The 18,687-nt window shown below is 40.1% G+C and overlaps 1 protein-coding gene across 1 annotated transcript; it reads right to left on the bottom strand.

The window, feature by feature from the left end:
• Nucleotides 1-12,770: 12,770 nt before the first annotated feature.
• On the bottom strand, nucleotides 12,771-18,687 carry LOC117218383 (NAD kinase 2, mitochondrial). Its single transcript, XM_033466715.2, has 4 exons — nucleotides 18,359-18,687; nucleotides 15,446-15,530; nucleotides 15,078-15,333; nucleotides 12,771-13,000 (listed from the first exon to the last, which is right to left on the bottom strand). The coding sequence occupies exons 1-4, from the start codon at nucleotides 18,685-18,687 to the stop codon at nucleotides 12,771-12,773; spliced, it is 900 nt and encodes a 299-aa protein (XP_033322606.2).

The following is an 18,687-nucleotide window of genomic DNA, read 5'->3' as shown; positions in this document are numbered from 1 at the left end:
TATCGGAACCCCATCGGTAACCGGGTCAAAAGGCGCGGTGCTCGTCCCGTCGTTTTCTGTAATAATTTAACCGGCTTGTTCCAACGACCTCGAGCCGCGACCCGCCTCTATGTTCTTATCCTCTAAAATCTTTTAACGAGAATTCCCGGCGCGGGCTGCAAGGTGACTTCGCCCACTGATAATATTATTGTGGCCCGTGAAGCTGCGGGAACTTTTGATACGCGGCTCGAACCACGAATCGAGCTACCGCGAGACACCCGTCGAAACGATTCCCCGGGAAATTAATTGCTCGTAAATGAATTCGTTCAGAATGCTCCGATATTATTTTCGTTCGCGTTATTACGACGAGCAAACGAGTTTCGATTTTTCGGGGCAATTACTTCCGGCTGCTTCATCAAAATCGCATTCCTTTGGGAGGAATCTGAGGCGCGAGGAAACACTTCGTTAGCTTGTAGCTCTAATCGATTTAAAGTTGCAGAGAAGGGGTGCGTTCAACGCTACGTTTACGGAGCAGTAAGATCGGTTGTTTTATTGTATTGCTTCGTAGAAATAGCAAAGGGAAACGAATTTATTGAATAGATTCCAGTAAATGTATCTTTAGAATTTCGATAATCGTAAATTAATCCTTTACACTCTGAGGCGACACTAAAATTTGCTATTATATTCTATTTGATTATTCATATATTTATTATTATATTATATATATTATTATTATTATGATTATTTATTTATATATTTTTTATTTCTATTAAATTTTGCTATTATAGTCTTCTACTTCGTTATAAGCGAAGTTCGCTATCAGCGAACAGATTCAATTTCATATGTACCGTATAAAAGCAATCGTACCGAATGGACATACCGTAACTTGAAACAAATGTCTTCGTTTTTTAGTTAAAATAGTTTCGAGTGCAAAGGGTTAACACGTTAAGTATTGAATACCAACCCCAAATATTCCCACAAAATCGAAATAGTTCGATTAACGAAACTAAAATGAAACAAGTTAAAATTTACTATAGGAAATATTGGCACGATTCTCTTTCGTATTTTGAGAAACCAACTAACATATAGTTCGTTTAATTTATCACGAATTTCAAAATCTAGTTAAAAATCAGTGTCGCCCATATGTAACGAACGCAGCACTCCAACGTCTAAAAAGATTTAACTGGATTTAGTTAATAGTTACTCGAAAAATTTCAAGATATTCTCTCAAAGATCGTCATAATCAAGAGACTCACTTTCGTCCGAGTTCCATGAGCCTAAACATTTCGATTCGAACAATCGATGAAGAAATAAATGCGATTCGTGCGTACAATTAACGCGTGCTCGCAGTGCGACGAGAATGCTTGGAACAGTATCGAATCATAAAACTAAATTAAACTTTCCAGTCGAGCTGGGGGCAATGCTAGAGCCCCGTCGAAGGAACACCATCTGTCTTTCCCGCCGTGATTCTGTCTCGAATTCAGTCACCGGTACAGCAATTTCTCCGGAAGTGGAAAACGGGAGAATGGTTAAGGAACATGGAGGGGGGAAGGGGAAAAAAAGCGAAAAGGAAAGACGAAGGAAGCCGATGGGGAATGATCGGTACCTCTAGCTCGTCGTCGCGTCGCGTCGGTTCGCGCTGTAAACCGAATTCCCTTTCGCCCCGATAAGACAGCAAAACAAAGTGGCCTCTATCGGCGAGCCCCCACCCGCAGCCCGGCTGCTCGTCGGTCGAAAGAATCGCGTTAGTTTTATCGGCCTTATTGCGATTTTGCGATTCCGTGCGATTTGTCGTCTCGCTGCGATTCCGTTCAGTCGCTGAACTTGCAAATGCAGCCAGGTGCATCGATCGCGGACGCTCGGCTGGGGCGACAACCGTGGGCGAGGGTGGAACGGGGACGGGGAGAGGGTGACAAAGGAGTGACAAAGGGGGACAACCGGGGGGCCAGAGAGGGGGACACCTGTGCGAGAGAAAGCGATCGAAAGCTGAGAGGACAGTCGCACAGTGGTCTGGCGATGCAGCGATCCATGGCCAAAAGTCAATTTCGCAACTTTCGTATCTCGAAAGATCGCTTTCTCTATTTTTCTAATTGCTTTGTAAACTTCCAACACTTTAAAATCTACGATATTAGTTCATTCGGACAATTACGAAGACCAGGTTATTTAACATTTATGTATAAATGTAAATTATTTAATTTCTTTAATTAATTATTATACAGTGTTGCACAGAGTATCGATGTACAAGTTTGGATTATGTTATTATGTTGGTATATTAGTATATTTTAGTTATTTTTTTTTTATATATCATATATGCATTTTTATCGTTACGTATAAAGCCCGAATAACCGTAATCTCCACTTCCCAAACTGTCAGTCATCTGAGCGTCAATTAAGGGAGAATTTACTATACCTTGAAACAACGCTAAAACAATTTTGTCTACGGATCACTGCGTGGCAGACCACTGTTGCATAGCTTCGCGTTGAAGAAGGAAAGAGGACGCCGGAAACAGAAACAAAAGAGGAGTCGGCGAACGAAAGAGGAACGGATGAAAGAGGAAGAACTGCTGGAGAAGGGACAGAATATTGGGTAAAAAGGATGGGAATGGAAAACAAATGACGAAGAGGGAAATATACGCAGAAAATCTACGAGAGGGGAGACAGATAACAAAACGCGGGCCAGGGACCGTTTAAAGGGAAGATTGTGTTCGCGTGAACATCCTGCAGCTGGCTTCTTTTTTTTTACTGTACATTGCCTTTTTTTACGGTCACAGCAGTTTCCCTGTACAGCCGCCCGGGACTGGGAACGCAGCTACATAGAACAGTGAATGGAACCCAGCGATTGTTTCACTTGATCCTCTGACTTGTTCTCTGGTCCTTCGGCGGCCATCGGATTCGAGCGGATTATTTACGATTACGCAGATGAAGCATGATCGCTGGCAATAACAGTATGCGGTGGCAGCTTCGTGACTGTTTAGGTTTTTAGTCCGTGGAGAAAATAGGAGGGTTTGTTTCCTGTCTTTCGATTAGTTTTCGTTTCTTCGACTAAGATTTTGAAGCTGGATTTTGAGAAGTTCTTATAGATTGCGTGAACGCGGGATTTTATAAAAATGGAAATTGCTACGGAAACGCGGGATAAACGTGTTAATAAAAATTGTCTGCAATGATCGCAAGAAATAGAAGCCGAATAGAACGATTTTCCTTTCTTTGATAACTATATTTGATTAACAATAATACGTTGGTATTTGGAAATTCTTTTAATATTTTCACTTTTTCAAATTGCAACTACAATTGCAACAATTCTGCTATTAATGCGTAAAATCCAGTTGCAATATTCTGTGAGACCTGCGAATACCGTTTTCCAATAGCACTCGTTAAAATTTTGTTTGCTAACGAGTAATATTTAGGTACATTCTTTCATGATCGCCAAATTATTTAAAATTTACCGATACAGAAGAATGTAATTTTTAAAATCGTACAGTGTTAAAGACACCATTTTCGCGTGATCATAGCGTTCAGATTGTTACTATCACGCATCATCTCGAGCGCGACAAAATGAATTCCTCCATTTCCAGAGCATTAGGCGTGGCCCTGGGTGTGAGCGAAAGGAACTCGATTTCTTAAGGAACCCATGGCGTAACAACAGTCTCATCGACACGGCGCGGCGCGGCGGACGAAAGGCAAGATAATGGAAAATCGGAAAGAACGGCGTCGGGCGATCGTCGGGCCGGAGACAGGTGGAAATGTAAAATGGCAATACTTCAAATTCATTTGCGTAACAATCTCCGGTTCCTTCCAGCCGATGGAGCATCTCCGACGCGATAAAATCAGAAGTTCGTCTCGTTCGAAACGGAGGGAGTGAAACTAATACGAAGAGCCGGCTCGGGGAGGGAAAGGGGAGCGCGACGGAGGGGCTGCAAAGTACAAAATGGTCGGACGAAGAGGAAAAAGGGGAGTACGGAGAGAGGATACCGTTGCGAGGGAGTCGAGAGAGAAAGAAAATCTGTGGGATCTCGCTCGGTCGTTCCGCGGTTCGTTCGTTCCGACGATTTGCCCGCGAAATTCATTGGGCGCGGCGAAAGGGAAATGAGCCTCGGCTCTCTTTCGTTTACCTCGAATCGTTCGTCTTTTTGCTTTCCCCTCGTAACAACTATCTTTTGGGACATCCCTGTTAACCCGAGAGGGGCGTGTAACCTTCGCCCCCCATAACTTATCGCGTAATTATGAAGGTTGCCGGCCGGCGCGGAACCGTACGTTCCTACGCCGACTGCGAAATGCTCATTAAGCTGGTCTCTCATTCGTAAAGAATCTCCGCGAACTCTCGCGTTTCGAGAACTGCACCCCGATGCGCTGATTCCGCTCGTCCCTCCTCGGAAAACAATCCTCGATGCCCGCTCGACTACCCGCAGAGATTCTTTTTATCGAAACTCGTGTCGAGACGCCTACGCAAATGTCTTCTTCGCTTTCGTCGATACAAGATTTTTATTCGTTTTCCTTGTTCCCAGTGATAATACGTTTTATCGATTTCCTTACGGATTGCAATCGGTCCATCTCTTCGAACGACATACAATAAAATAAAGTAAATAAAATGAAACAAGAAATCAAAATACAATAAAATAAAATACACGCGCGATATAAACACGCAATAAATTAAACTCAAATGGAATATAATAATTTGGACAACGGATTTCAAAATATACTATCATTACGCTATTGATACTCCTCATAACCATAATTCGCGGCACAGTAATTGCGGCAACTGCGCCCGCGGAGATCTTTGAAGTTGAAGCGCGATCCGAGGCAGGATCGCGAATCGTACGAAAGAGGAAACAATTAACGGTGTATCCTTTCAGACAGATTGCACGGAAGAGAAGGGTTTTACGGACTAAACGTGTCGGGATTCATTCTGGCTTCACTTCTTCGCAATGCTGACATCTCCAATTTCGCTTTAGTCCGCGAGTCACAGTATCCATCAAATTTCCCAGCGAATTCGAAGTCGCCGGCGGATGGAAGAAAGGGAAACGAATTGAATCGAATTACACAGACACGCGGCCGGCTTAAAATGTTAAAGAGGAAAAGAATTTCCATTGCTCCGAAAAATGACATTACCGAAATCCCCGTCGGTCCTTTCCGTTTTCCCCGCGCGACGTTGCTTCTCTCCTCGCGATTCTTGCCTTTCGGTTTCGTTTTTCCTCTCTTAATTCGCTCGCTTCCTCTGCCCTACTCTATTTCATTCTCTCTCTCTCTCTCTTTTTCTTTCTTTCATTCGCTCTCCTTCTTTCGGTCTATTTCTTTCTGTCTTCCGCTCCTCCTCCGTTCCATTCTATTCCCTTTCGTTCGTCCGCCGGTCGCGTTCGTTTTATTTCATCCGCCTCTCGTTCAATGATCCTCCAGCTCCCTTCCGACCTTTTCGAATTAACGTTTCACCACGAGCCCGCAAATAAATTTCGCGAGCCACTATTACCAGACCGGCTGGGAACGAAGTAAATCTTCGGATAAGAGGAAACGGCCGCGACGGTTATCATTGAAGAATTTATTATCGAACATCCGTTAACTACTTCAGAGGCTCCTTTCTCCACCGAAGACGTCTTAACCGGAGAGCAATCTCTCGTGGCTATTGATACAAAAGAAGGGGGATTAATCCCGGGGCGACTCGGCCTTCAAACTAATCAGCTATTTGTGTTCGCAACCGTTTACTCCCTGACACCTTCTTTGAGACGTAATCCTATCGTCGAGCAACTGATCCGATAATATACCTTCGAGACAGTATTTAGTTCAATAATAGTATCATTTTAAATTCGTTGCGCAAGTTATTGTATTTTATTTGAGTTTAATTTCATTTCTTGCATTTTATTCTATTTTATCTTTTTTCATTTGAGTTTAATTTCATTTCTTGCATTTTATTCTATTTTATCTTATTTCATTTCATTTTATTCCATCTTATTTTATTCTGTATCATTTTACTCTATTCTATTTCGTTTTATTCTATTTTATTTTATTGTGCGGTTCGTGATGTGTAAGGAAATGGACCACTTGCACTCCGTAAGGAAATCAATAAAGTTCATATAATACCTTGGAAACAGAAAAAACGATCATTTTGCTCAAATCTGACGAATAATACGAATTTAACATTTTATAAATGGAGCATCTAAAAATTAATGGGAAATCATAATTACGTATAGAACATATTTCGTATAATTTTCATGAACGAAAGATCACGTTCGTATGTTTAGCATGAACGTGATCTACGCGTCATTCAAATTCACGAAGCACAATTTCATAAGCTCGAAATGTATACATTCGTTTCTGTTCGAAATCGTAATTCTAATTTCAGCGATGACGTTATCAGAATGTTGATATCCGAATAGTGAACGTAATCTCGGGACGAACCTCGGTCAAGGGTATAAATTTTTCACATTTATTTCGGGATTTCTGAATCGCGGTGGCGGATACGATTCATAATGCTTTAAATTTCGCCGAAAGCTTATCTAATTTGTATTCATGCAATGCCAGACGTTGTATTTTATTTCCAAGTATGTTTAATGGAGTTTTCTCCCCGGCGATACGAATTTGTCCGATGCCGACGCACTGTGAATAAAAATCGTAACCGCGCGTGTGCTTTGCGAACACAAAAATTTCGCGCGTCGCTTTCGACTCTAAGTTTCGGCTCTAAAAATGATCTCCGTGACGGTAATTTAGGGAGGAGTTCGGATTGTGATTCGATTACACTACCGTGAAAGTCGCCAAATCGGTGTGAACATTTTATTGGATTTCGTCGTCGGTCGAGTAAAAAAAGCATCCGATAAGATTATCCTTCGTCGTGACATACAGTGTGAGTAAAAAAAGGATATAACTTTTAAAACGATATAACTTTTTTCGAATTTTCGTTATAGACTCGGATGAAACAGTTCAAAATTTTTTTGTTATTCCAAGTAGTAGCAAAATTAAAAATGATTATTTCGGTGATTGTACAATAAATATCCTAAAAAAATACAAGTAATTTAGACCGGTTTTAAAACAGTTCTACCGTTTTAAAAGGTGTCCGAATACCTTTTTTACCCACTGTACATACTTCGGACAATTTTCAAACGAAACACTTTACATCGATAACTGTAACAAACAGTTCGGCACCGCCGCGAAGCAAAGACGAGGCAACGAGGGAAGACAAACAGGAGAGTGGAAGAAGAGTGAGGGAGGGGGGGGGGTGAGAGAGTGGCAGAATTTCGAATAACTAAAGGCCACAGTTCACCCGGGTCGAATGTTCGGGCGACGTAGGCAAATAGAATGCGAAATGTCAATTACGCCGTTTGCACTGTGCTTTATTAAATTCCGTTTCAGTTATTAGAGTTTCCAGAAAGTTCTGGAAATGCTCCGGCTACGATACTGCCTTGTTAATGTGGCGTTGGAATGCGGCGGGACGATCAACGAGCGCACTTTAAAACCATTCCCGTTCTATCTTGATCAAACTTCGGATATTATATTACTCGGTATCCCAACGAAATACGCATTCAACTGTAGCTGCTGGAGGGTGTATCGAGTTCCAAGGTCTTCCGCTGTTTGGTTCAATCCGCTAATTCCGTCGATTTATGCGAATACAACAGCCCTCTGTCCATCTTCTCAAAAAATTTCAGGCTGATCAGTGACCGAATTTCTTCGCTTGGTGTTCTACAGGATGAGCCGTCTATTGGTTTACTTTCAAAAATTACTATAAAAAGAAATACTTTGTTTGCTTTATTAAAAAGAGCAAAGCTACCGATTAATAACGAAAAATAATTTCATTCAAATGGCTGCCACGACTGGCTTGGCAGTGGCCTATCCTGTCGACCCAATTTTATATAATATTTATTTCGCGTATAGCTCGATAAATATTTTCCTTAAGCGATTGAATTGTTTAACAGATCCTCATTAAAAAATGTGGCTGATCAAAATGTGGCACGTCGTATCGTTTGAATCATTTTGCATAATTAATTGGTAGATTTATTCTTTTTAATAAAGCATTAAAATAAGAATATTTAAATACTAAAAGGTGCATTTTTCATAACAATTTCAGAAAGAAACCAGTAGACGGCACACACTATGCAAGTCATTTTTCTGATGAATCTTATCAGTTATCCTATCTTATCTTATATGTCGCATATTGTTTCTTAAGTTATTATTCTCTAAAATTTAATTGCCGACGGAATGTTCTCAGTTGACAAAGTTTCCCCTTTAGACCTTTAGTTTTCCCCTTCGCTTTTCCTAGGCCCGATTCCTATATACGACGATGGAGAAGTTCCGAAGTTTCAGCTAAAAGACAGGCGCGTTCAATTACAGAGTACAAAAGGTTGGCCGATGTCGCCCGTTGTTCTTGTTCGGCCGTACATTTGTTTGTCCTCGATGAGTTCGTCTGGGGCGGATCTCCATTGTCCTTACGGATTGGGTCTTTCGTGGGGATTAATGAGACCGGTTCTTGGCCTCCCAGATCCTCGATCGGAAGATCTAGTTTAATAAAGACCCACTGCTTAAATCTTTTAGCGTGTACTCTAATTAGTGCTTCGTTTCCCATAGTTTCCCGCGGCTCCACCATTTTTGCCAAAGCTTTTAATTAACTTCATTGTCAGAGACGGGACAGGTCTCCCGCATTCATATTTTCGTTCCGAATTTGTCAAATAAAATTGCGGACTATTACGCATTGTACACTTTAATTAGCGGACTGCGAATTTTATGGAGAAAATGATTAGGTCGAATACGAAACAACAAAAACATTTGAAGAATTTAATAACATTGTTGCATTATTTTCAACTGTCCACGTAGCTCCTGTATCTTGTAATTGGTGCAGACAATTTTTATTTTGCATAAAAATCCGCAGACTATTAATTAGTATTCGTATAATTCGCATTTTATACAGGAAACATCGTCTCACGAGACTTTGCACGTAAAACTACAGTCATACTAATTAAAAGAAATTTGTTTAACGCTGTTCCTGCTAACAATGTGGTCAAGATTGTTTGTCGCGTCGAAGGATATTCTGTTCTATCGCATTTTTTTAAAGTATTCTGCCAATTCCTTGGAAGGGTGACCTTGACACAAGGATAAATCGGTTCGAGAAGTTTCCGTTTGCTCTTCAGTTTCAATAATGTTAAATTCTTTGACACACTCCGACCGTACGTATAAAGCCCGACATTTACACCTCTCCAAGTCTTTTACAACGGGCGCTTTACGTGCTCGCCCCGAAACTGTCGGCAGTGAGTGCTTTACTTAGTATCCTGTGTCTCGAGCACCCACAGTTTGCGCTCCGAGGAGTACGAAAACAGTGCACTTAGCTGAAGGAGAAGTCACACAGTAACATGTATATAGGGTGTGTCGTTAGTTGACATATTTTACATCCTATCCCTTTAATTACCAACTGTTTGGAATCGTTGCCGCGTCGTACTTTCTTCCTTCGATCGATTGAATCGAAAAGAACGAGTGCCACGATCGTTTCCTTATATTATTATGAAAAATGTAATTATAAATCTTACGAAGAATATTTATTTAATATTTCCATAAAAATGAGCTATTGACAGAGTCAACGGATTTTATGCATTTATGGAAAACATGATTGTTACTGATTTGAAAGCGTAGAAAGATTCAAAGCAATTAATAATCAACCTATTAAAATGATTAAAGAAGGAACGAAGCTTCTAACGAGGGAAGATTCCCAGGGTTGACGCTCACGTTTTTATGAGATTTGGTACAGTGATAGAGCTTGTAAAGCTGAATTCAATTATTTGAAAGAGTAGAAAGATTCAAAGCAATTAATAATCAACCTATTAAAATGATTAAAAAAGGAACGAAACTTCTAACGAGGGAAGAAAACTTTTTTATGAGATTTTGTACAGTGACAGAGCTTGTAAAGCTGAATTTAATGATTCAATTTTTGAGATTTGCTAAGGTTAAAGTCGCTTTCCCCTTCAGACAATTTCTATTTTACTATCCGGTTGTTAAAAAATATGTTTAAAGAGCGAACGAAACTTCGAAGTTGCTTCTATTCTTTCCAACGGACGCAGACAAATTTTACTCTGCAGTCTAGTTATTAAAAATAACGGAAATCCGGCGAGCTCCGAACGACTTTTCCGGCAAGTGTATCTGGCGAATTAGCAACGAAATGGCGGCACCGTATTTATTCCGATTGCCCTCGCCATCCATTCTCATCCCTCGGCCAGAAGCTCGATCATCATAACGAGCGAACCATGCAACGTGTACGTTGCTAAATGTGTTAGTATCTCTGCATGTTTATTCGTACACAGGCCCGTTCCATGAACACCTGATCTCGAAGGTCGGCGTGTCTGCGGTTCAGCCGAAACCGAAATTACGGGGTTAATGGAAGGAAGTCTGGACGTGGCCGCTGCCCTCCTTCCAAGGAAACGGAAAGCGTGGCGAGAAAGGTATCTCACCCTCCTCTCGTTACCGTAGAAAAAGAGCAGCTTGCCCTTTGCCACCGAATCACCAGCCCCTCCGTATCTTTTCGCCCGAGACTACCTTCATTTTCGGAACAAATGTGCGCAATTATTTGTTACTCCGGCCTACGCCTCCGCCATTAGAGATAAATAAGAAACTCTGCTGTATCGACGTCGGCGGCCGCTGTTGCCCCGAGATAAGGCATCCTCGAATTTTCTCGGCCTTTCACGGCGGAATAATTCTTAATTAACTTCTTACAGGAAAATCTCGTGGTCGCGAGTATTACCGTTCAATTACGTCTTTATTACGCTGTACAGGAGCGCGCGTAATAAGCACGCGCATTTTGTGAATGCTTGTGTCTCGTTTCGAAAATACCCGAAAAGTAGAATTTTGGCGAATGGTACCATGAACAGCATTGATTTATTTTCGAAATTGTGTTCGTCGTTTACAAATTGCTAATCGAGCAGGACTCGCTTTCTCTGTAATAAAAAACAGAGTATATTATATTTTCCAACAAACGGAAACCACGCCCAAACTATTTATGGATAACAGCGAATCAAATGAAATTAACGACATCAAATTACCGGGGCTCACTTTCGATGGTAAGTCAACATGGGTTCACTTAAAGTATATACCTTGAGAAAATGTGAAAACAATAGAATAAAATATAAACTGACCATAAAGTCGATGCAACGTTAAACGCTGAAAAAAGGATCTTGTTTCGAAATAATAAAACATTGAAAATAAATTCTTCGAAAAGAACAAAGATTTTAGAACAGTATCTTTGAAATTTACAAATGCATTCAAGATTGATAAATAGATTGCAGATTTTTATGCAAGATAAAAAGTTTTTAATCTTGACATCTTGGTATTTCGTTGCGGTCTATTGATAAATATCCTATTACGTATGCGCCTTAGGGACTCTGTCGTAGCAAGAGCTAAATTTCAACTTGAACGCTTGATCTTGTAATTAGCCTGCAAAAAGATGAGCTCGCGTAAACGTCGACAGTATGCTAGTAGCACTGCAAGTCAGAGTTTCTGGCGTCAACAACAGGTGGCTTCAAAGCAATATGTCTCCTTGAGATTTCCTTCCGTCTGCGTCTTCTATATAGGGAAGTTTCATCCAGCAGGCATCCTAACGCGCTCCAATATTGCACCATAAGACGTTGGTTATCAGTAGACTGCGGATCTCTTTATGCAAGAGAAAAATCCTCTGCTTCGATCGCAACAAAGAGAAGCTAACCCTTTGCACTCGAGTGGCGACTCTGAGGCACCACTAATATTTGTTATAACACCTTTTAAGATAATTTTAATATTAACAAAGTTTAGATTTACAAAATTGTTAAGAGTGTAACTGTTGTGCGAGACCCAAGAGTCAATTTCATATGCATAAAATGCGTTTTGTCATATAGAGTAGAAATATTATAAGTTAGAAAAATGATTTTATATTTTCAGTTAAAATAGCTTCGAGTGCAAACGGTTAAATAATCATTTGCTTTCATTCGTGACATTTATAATAAATTGAGTATAATCTAACGGTATTGTTAAATTTATCATCTGCATTTACCGTTTTGCGTACCACCTACGCACTTTTGTTCCAAACGCATAAAAACGCGGTCTAGCTATCGGGGATGATTTCAACAAAATGTTTCAGCCGTACATCGCGTTCCCCTCCACGTTCTATCCAGTGGCGACAGGCTGCCGGCTAAACCGTGACGTCACCGACGTTCGGATTACTTCGGACTAGTTCGGTTTTTCGGATTTATTCTCGCGCCTCTGACAGTAAAGGCTTCACTTACGACTAGATAGCGGATTTTAAATATTCATGAACAACAACTCATTAAAATTGTTTAAAAAAGATGTTAATGTCTGTACAGTTCTTGTAGCTTGCAATACATGCAGATAATTCCTATTTTGCATAACAATCTGCAGTCTACTTGTGATACGCGTCTGCTTTGACCAAACAAAACAAATAGTGCCACGACGCTGTCGCTGTGCGACGCTAGTAGTCGACCTACCCCCACTTACCGCTTCTTAGCTCGTCACGCGATCCGGGCGACGGTGACGTCACGGTTTAGCCTGCAGATAAACCGACTAACCACAGAATACGAAATCGCTGAGATCGGTAATTCGAACAAGTTCATAATTGTGATCTTGACTTTTATCCGCCATTTTGTGTCCATGTGACGCATATTTCACTGCTTCCGAAATAATGGGATTCATTTCATCCTATCACAGTTCTTATTACTGTTTCGATTTGATATAAACTGACAAATTAAATTTTACATTTCCATCGCATTGCTTTCTTCTTGTCATTTCGATTTCACGCCGAGAGAAAAATTAAGTTGAACGAGCGGGGCGCCGATTTCGCGAAGACTACGTCATCACGATTTGTTTCAACGCGAGTTCGGGCCTCGTCTCGAAGAATGCGACGGTGCCGTCGTTGAATGGCAGCGAGATGCTTCCGTCGATGACCAAGCCGGCATCGAAACCACCAGACCTCACGGTCAAATTGTCGCATTTCTGTCTTTCAGGACAACAATCGTCGACGGTGCAACGCGTCGTGGCAGTCAGCTCGCGTATCATGTACGTCATCCTCTTGTCCTCTGAAACGAATCGCACGTAATTTGAAGCCGCTACCAGTTAGTACGTAATTATGGCAGACAGTTCATTTCTTTGTGCTTAAAAGTGGTATTTTTTCCTTTTCTTCTCGTAACGTTGTGCTGTTACTTTTGACTGAGTTCTTATTCGTTGCATTCGATTAGGCATTTCTTCAAGAATATTTACATATAACATGGCAGTCTATTTTTGTCACGGTAATTGATCAAGTTAAATTGTTAATGTTTTATTGCCAAGATAAAAAATGGAATACAGAGAACGTTTATGGAGTTTATGCGTTTATGTAGTGCGATAAATAATAAAGAAAATTTAAAACATATCAGAAATGTTCTTGAAGATAATTTAATTATGAAATAGGAAAATGAACTGTCCCATTCATGAATATCCTGCTCGACACAATCAATTAACGAATAGGACAAAATGCACTTTTCAAAAAAATTAAGCATAAAACAAGGTTAACTCATCGACACCGTGCAGTTTTCTAGTAAAAGAACTGATCTTCAGAATGTTCCAAACTAGAATTGGATAGGTCGTTTAGTTTTTATATAAACAATAAAACTAAACAAATGTCTACCATTCTAAATGTTTTTGAAGATAATTTAGTTAGGAAACAGGAAAATGAACTGTCCCATTCATGAATATCCTGTTCGATACAATCAATTAACGAATAGGACAAAATGCACTTTTCAAAAAAATTAAGCATAAAACAAGGTTAACTCATCGACACCGTGCAGTCTTCTAGTAAAAGAACTGATCTTTAGAATGTTCCAAACTAGAATTGGATAGGTCGATTAGTTTTTTTGTAAACAATAAAACTAAACAAATGTCTACCATTCTAAATGTTTTTGAAAATAATTTAGTTAGGAAATAGGAAAATGAACTGTCCAATTCATGAATATCCTGCTCGACACAATCAATTAACGAATAGGACAAAATGCACTTTTCAAAAAAATTAAGCATAAAACAAGGTTAACTCATCGACACCGTGCAGTCTTCTAGTAAAAGAACTGATCTTTAGAATGTTCCAAACTAGAATTGGATAGGTCGATTAGTTTTTTTGTAAACAATAAAACTAAACAAATGTCTACCATTCTAAATGTTTTTGAAGATAATTTAGTTAGGAAATAGGAAAATGAACTGTCCCATTCATGAATATCCTGTTCGACACAATCAATTAACGAATAGGACAAAATGCACTTTTCAAAAAAATTAAGCATAAAACAAGGTTAACTCATCGACATCGTGCAGTTTTCTAGTAAAAGAACTGATCTTTAGAATGTTCCAAACTAGAATTGGATAGGTCGATTAGTTTTTTTGTAAACAATAAAACTAAACAAATGTCTACCATTCTAAATGTTTTTGAAGATAATTTAGTTAGGAAATAGGAGAATGAACTGTCCAATTCATGAATATCCTGTTCGACACAATCAATTAACGAATAGGACAAAATGCACTTTTCAATAAAATTAAACATAAAACAAGGTTAACTCATCGACATCGTGCAGTCTTCTAGTAAAGGAATTGATCTTTAGAATGTTCCAAATTAGAATTGGATAGGTCGTTTAGTTTTTTTGTAAACAATAAAACTAAACAAATGTCTACCATTCTAAATGTTTTTGAAGATAATTTAGTTAGGAAATAGGAAAATGAATATCCTGTTCGATACAATCAATTGACGAATAGGACAAAATGCACTTTTCAAAAAAATTAAACATAAAACAAGGTTAATCCATCAACACCGTACAGTCTTCTAGTAAAAGAACTGATCTTCAGAATGTTCCAAACTAGAATTGGATAGGACGATTAGTTTTTTTGTAAACAATAAAACTAAACAAATGTCTACCATTCATGGTACAGTCAAATCTGTTTTTCTGCGATATTTTTTCTGCGATCTTTTTTCTGCGGTTCCTATCTACCGCACGAAAACAGATTTGACTGTAGTTCTCGCCTACAACGATTCCTATCGGAGCCTCGATCGAGCCGGTTGAAATTCTCAATTTGTACGTTCGTCCGTCTATGTACATTCCGATTTCCGTCGATAAAAATGCTGTACGAGTCGGCTACCTGGAGGGTACATGAGAGCCCGATGGTATTTGCACAACAACTCGTTGGTCTCCTCCGTGCTCAATTTCTTGCCGGTGGCTATTTCGATGACCTTCTGCACGGTATCGGCCGGTCGCAGGTTCATAGATTTGTACCAGGATCGGGAGCCTGACCCGGTGCAGACGCATACACCGGAAGATCGAACACTATGCGTCTCGCCGCCCACTTGGATGATTAATGATATCGGCCTCGCGGCCGAAAATTCTCCCATGAATACCTGAATTTTACGAGCCCGGTATCGGTTACTTTCCACCGGGTATATGCATTCGCACTTATGTTGATCAATGGTGAATAAATTATGACGGGCCAACGCGGAACGGATACTTCACCTCGTTTAGTGCCAGCCACGGCAGAACTCTCTCGCGGGGCTGCAGGGCGTCCGCTAGTTTCCTTTGGGTCGATCGTATCAGGGCTCTGCGATATTTATGCGATATGGTAATTAGATTCATCAGAAGTGCCTCCATTATTCGCGTCTTAATTTTCAATCGAGCGGCTAAATGATCTTTATCGATGTCGGAAAGTTGGGAACACGACTGGAGAAAATTTAAACGAATTCGAGATGTATGCACATTTGCCGATGATGGACGAATTCTGTAAAACTCATTTTGAAAATAAACCTACTCAGCTCTGGAAGTAATTGACACATGTTGCTTTATAACGATGAAAAGACTGTATGTATACTGCTGAAGAAAATTATAGCATCGACTTTTGCATGAAAATTGATCAAATTTGACTGACGATGATATCGCGAAAAATCATCGTAGGATGATGACTCTTCTTTTAAATTAAAGCTTGAAATCTCTACTTCAAGACAATGTTCCTTGATTTTTAATTTGATCTACTCTCACCATTGTAACCATTTAAATATGACGGCATGTTTGTCGTACTTACAATTATCAAGTTCGTCATATTGAAAACTGCCAAGTTTGACGAAATGAATGGATATCATAAAATTTTTTTCGGAGATGCCGTTTAGAGCCGAATGAAGTTTGATCCTTTCCCTTTAATTTAAAAAGAAGTAAACACAGCTGCGATTTTTTTTCGCAAAGTTACAGCATTTGAAGCAAACCCTGCCTTTTTGTTATGTACTGCCGGTTATACTATATTTAAAGGGTTACAGCTGTGAAGGCGCATCGAACTTAAAATCGAGAAACAGTATCTTAAAGTAGAGGTTTCAAGCTTTCATTTAAGGAAAATATCGTCACACGAAGACGATTTTTCGCGGAGTTATCGTCAATCAAAGTTCGTCAATTTTTATGCAAAATTGTTCTATGCTATTATTTCCTTGAGCAATGTGTTTAGACCTTTTACCATTTTTAATATAACTTATGCTTGGATTAATAAATCCATTGAGTTATTTTCTATTAAAAAAAGCCTCTATAATTTCAGCAACTTTGGAACAACGAATGTGAAACCAATATTTTGACCGACTTGGTAGGCTCGGAGTTAATAATATTTCTAAAGATCACAGTTTTCTTGTAAATTATCACGTTTTCACGTTTTCTATTGTGAAGAATGGTAATAATACGAGTAGAATGTTGCGCAGCCACATTCGATTGAACGTTTAAATTGCTTTAGAAAGAAACGCATTTGTTCAGTTGCCTCGACGTCTCCAATTTTTCCGAAGAAATTCGACGATTCGAAAACGGAAAAGGCAGAGATTTGAAATGCCGAGCGTTTCATCGCGCACGGTTCACAGCATAAATATCGAATTAATAATTGTTTTAAAGTCGCGTAAAATATGATCAACGAATCCGAAGCACAAAAACACAGAGCCGAATCAACGGCGCGAGTAATCGATACCGTTTATTTCGAATTTCGTCGGCGGTGTGTTAACGAAACAATTTATTGGCATCGTTAACGAGATAAAATGTTATCCGGAAATGAAAAATCAACAGAAAGCGATCGTCGGAACGGCAACCCGCGGAGCCAATTATAACAGCGGCTAACCAGTTTTCGATTCTCATCGTTCGGCATTTTCAGCACAGAAATTATGATTTACCGTCGTGCGCTCGTTACGACGGTGTCGCGACGTTACGACTTCTTTATGCGCGACTCGTAACTGCGCGAACATTGTAATTTACAAGTTATAACTGACGAACTTGTAACGCCCCATAACTCGAAACTACTTGCCGTGGAGAGGGCACGCTCGTGAAACGAAGACACATCACGGTCTTTATGAAAACGTGGAACGGGCGATACGCGTTGCTTGTTTAAAACTCGGCGGGAACAAATTGCTGGCAGAAAGAACTCCGTTGAACGAGTCGCACCGGCCAGACTATTCCCTATTAGAACTTCATTATATTCGAGAACCTAATTCCAGCAGCGAGCAACGCGGAGGGCTGCGAAATTTCCGGTTCTGCCAACTTTTAATGTATACAAATAACACGTCAGACTTTATCACGATGAAGTAGAGGATTCTTTGAACTAAGAATTGGAATGATCAATTTTATGATCTCTTTCATTTCAGGTATTCGAAATATCATCATCGGTAAGCAAATGTGGAATAGTGTTTCATACATGGCCAATACTTCGCGCAAGAATATAATTCATTAATTCAACGATTCATGAAAATGTAAAATCTCACAAGCTTTTATGTACATCTCGAATGATCCTTTATTTATTTCTTGAATCAAGAAGTTGTTTCGTAACGCTTGTTACCTCGCAAATTGATCCGTGCTAACACGATTTGGTTCCCAATTTTCCCCCAAAAAATGTTCTCATAATGTGTTGTAGCTTTTCCCTTAATATTACCTACTCTTTCCAAGTAGTAGAATCGAATTATGTACATTATGATAAGAAAAGTTCAAAATGACCTTGAAGTATCCATGAAAAAGCAATATAGAAAAAAATTAATTACATCAGCCAAATTGGCTACATCATTCCATACCGTACAATCTTTTGTTCGAAAGATTTCTTCACGGAAGAAACGGTTTTCGAGTAATTTAGATGGCAGATCTTGGCCGTGCGTCCTGTCTAAAAGGAATGCAAGGTCGGAAAGTCGTTGAGAAGAATGACGTATCGAAATAGAATCCGTTGCCCGAAGAATTACCGGCGGCACAAAGGTGCAGCGAAGCCAGAATGCACAGGAATAACAGAGGGAACGCGAGCAACACCGGTCGTATTTCCGTAGCGAGCGACGGCCGCGTCGCGAAGCCGCGAGTAAAAATGCGCATATTGATTTCGAACAGGGGCGGAACAAGCTTAGATCGCGGAGGATAACTTTCCAATAATGCACCCACTCGACTCTCTTCTCTCCTTGGGCACGACTCTTCTCGTGTATATGAAAGGGCCGCGTGTAAAGTCCCTCCCCAATCATTACAGTCCGTATGCGACTCCGCATCAATAATGTGTAGTCCCCTGAACGGAGTTTCCCGAACACGCTCCCGATATCGGCGGTGTATTTCGTCGGCAGCGTAAAAACGTTAACCTCGCTCGAGACGCTCGGATTGATCCCGAACACCGGCTTTGTGTTGTCCCTAATCAATTTGGACGCGAGCAGGAACGTGCCGTCGCCGCCGATCGGGATCACCAGGTCCGCCCAATTCACGCATCTCGACGCTTCCGACAT

The sequence above is a fragment of the Megalopta genalis genome, chromosome 4, assembly GCF_051020955.1.
Source record: "Megalopta genalis isolate 19385.01 chromosome 4, iyMegGena1_principal, whole genome shotgun sequence".
Taxonomy (NCBI): domain Eukaryota; kingdom Metazoa; phylum Arthropoda; class Insecta; order Hymenoptera; family Halictidae; genus Megalopta; species Megalopta genalis.
The sequence above is the reverse complement of the archived record's forward strand: the minus strand, read 5'-3'. Positions and strand labels throughout refer to the sequence as shown.

Excerpts from the sequence above, each read along its gene's own strand:
- LOC117218383 (XM_033466715.2), bottom strand. The coding sequence starts at position 18,687 with ATGTCGGAAGCGTCGAGATGCGTGAATTGGGCGGACCTGGTGATCCCG. Across the intron at positions 15,334-15,445 it reads CGTGGCTGGCACTAAACGAG|GTATTCATGGGAGAATTTTC; the intron begins GTGAAGTATCCG and ends CGTAAAATTCAG. Across the intron at positions 13,001-15,077 it reads GGCTCTCATGTACCCTCCAG|AGGACAAGAGGATGACGTAC; the intron begins GTAGCCGACTCG and ends GATTCGTTTCAG.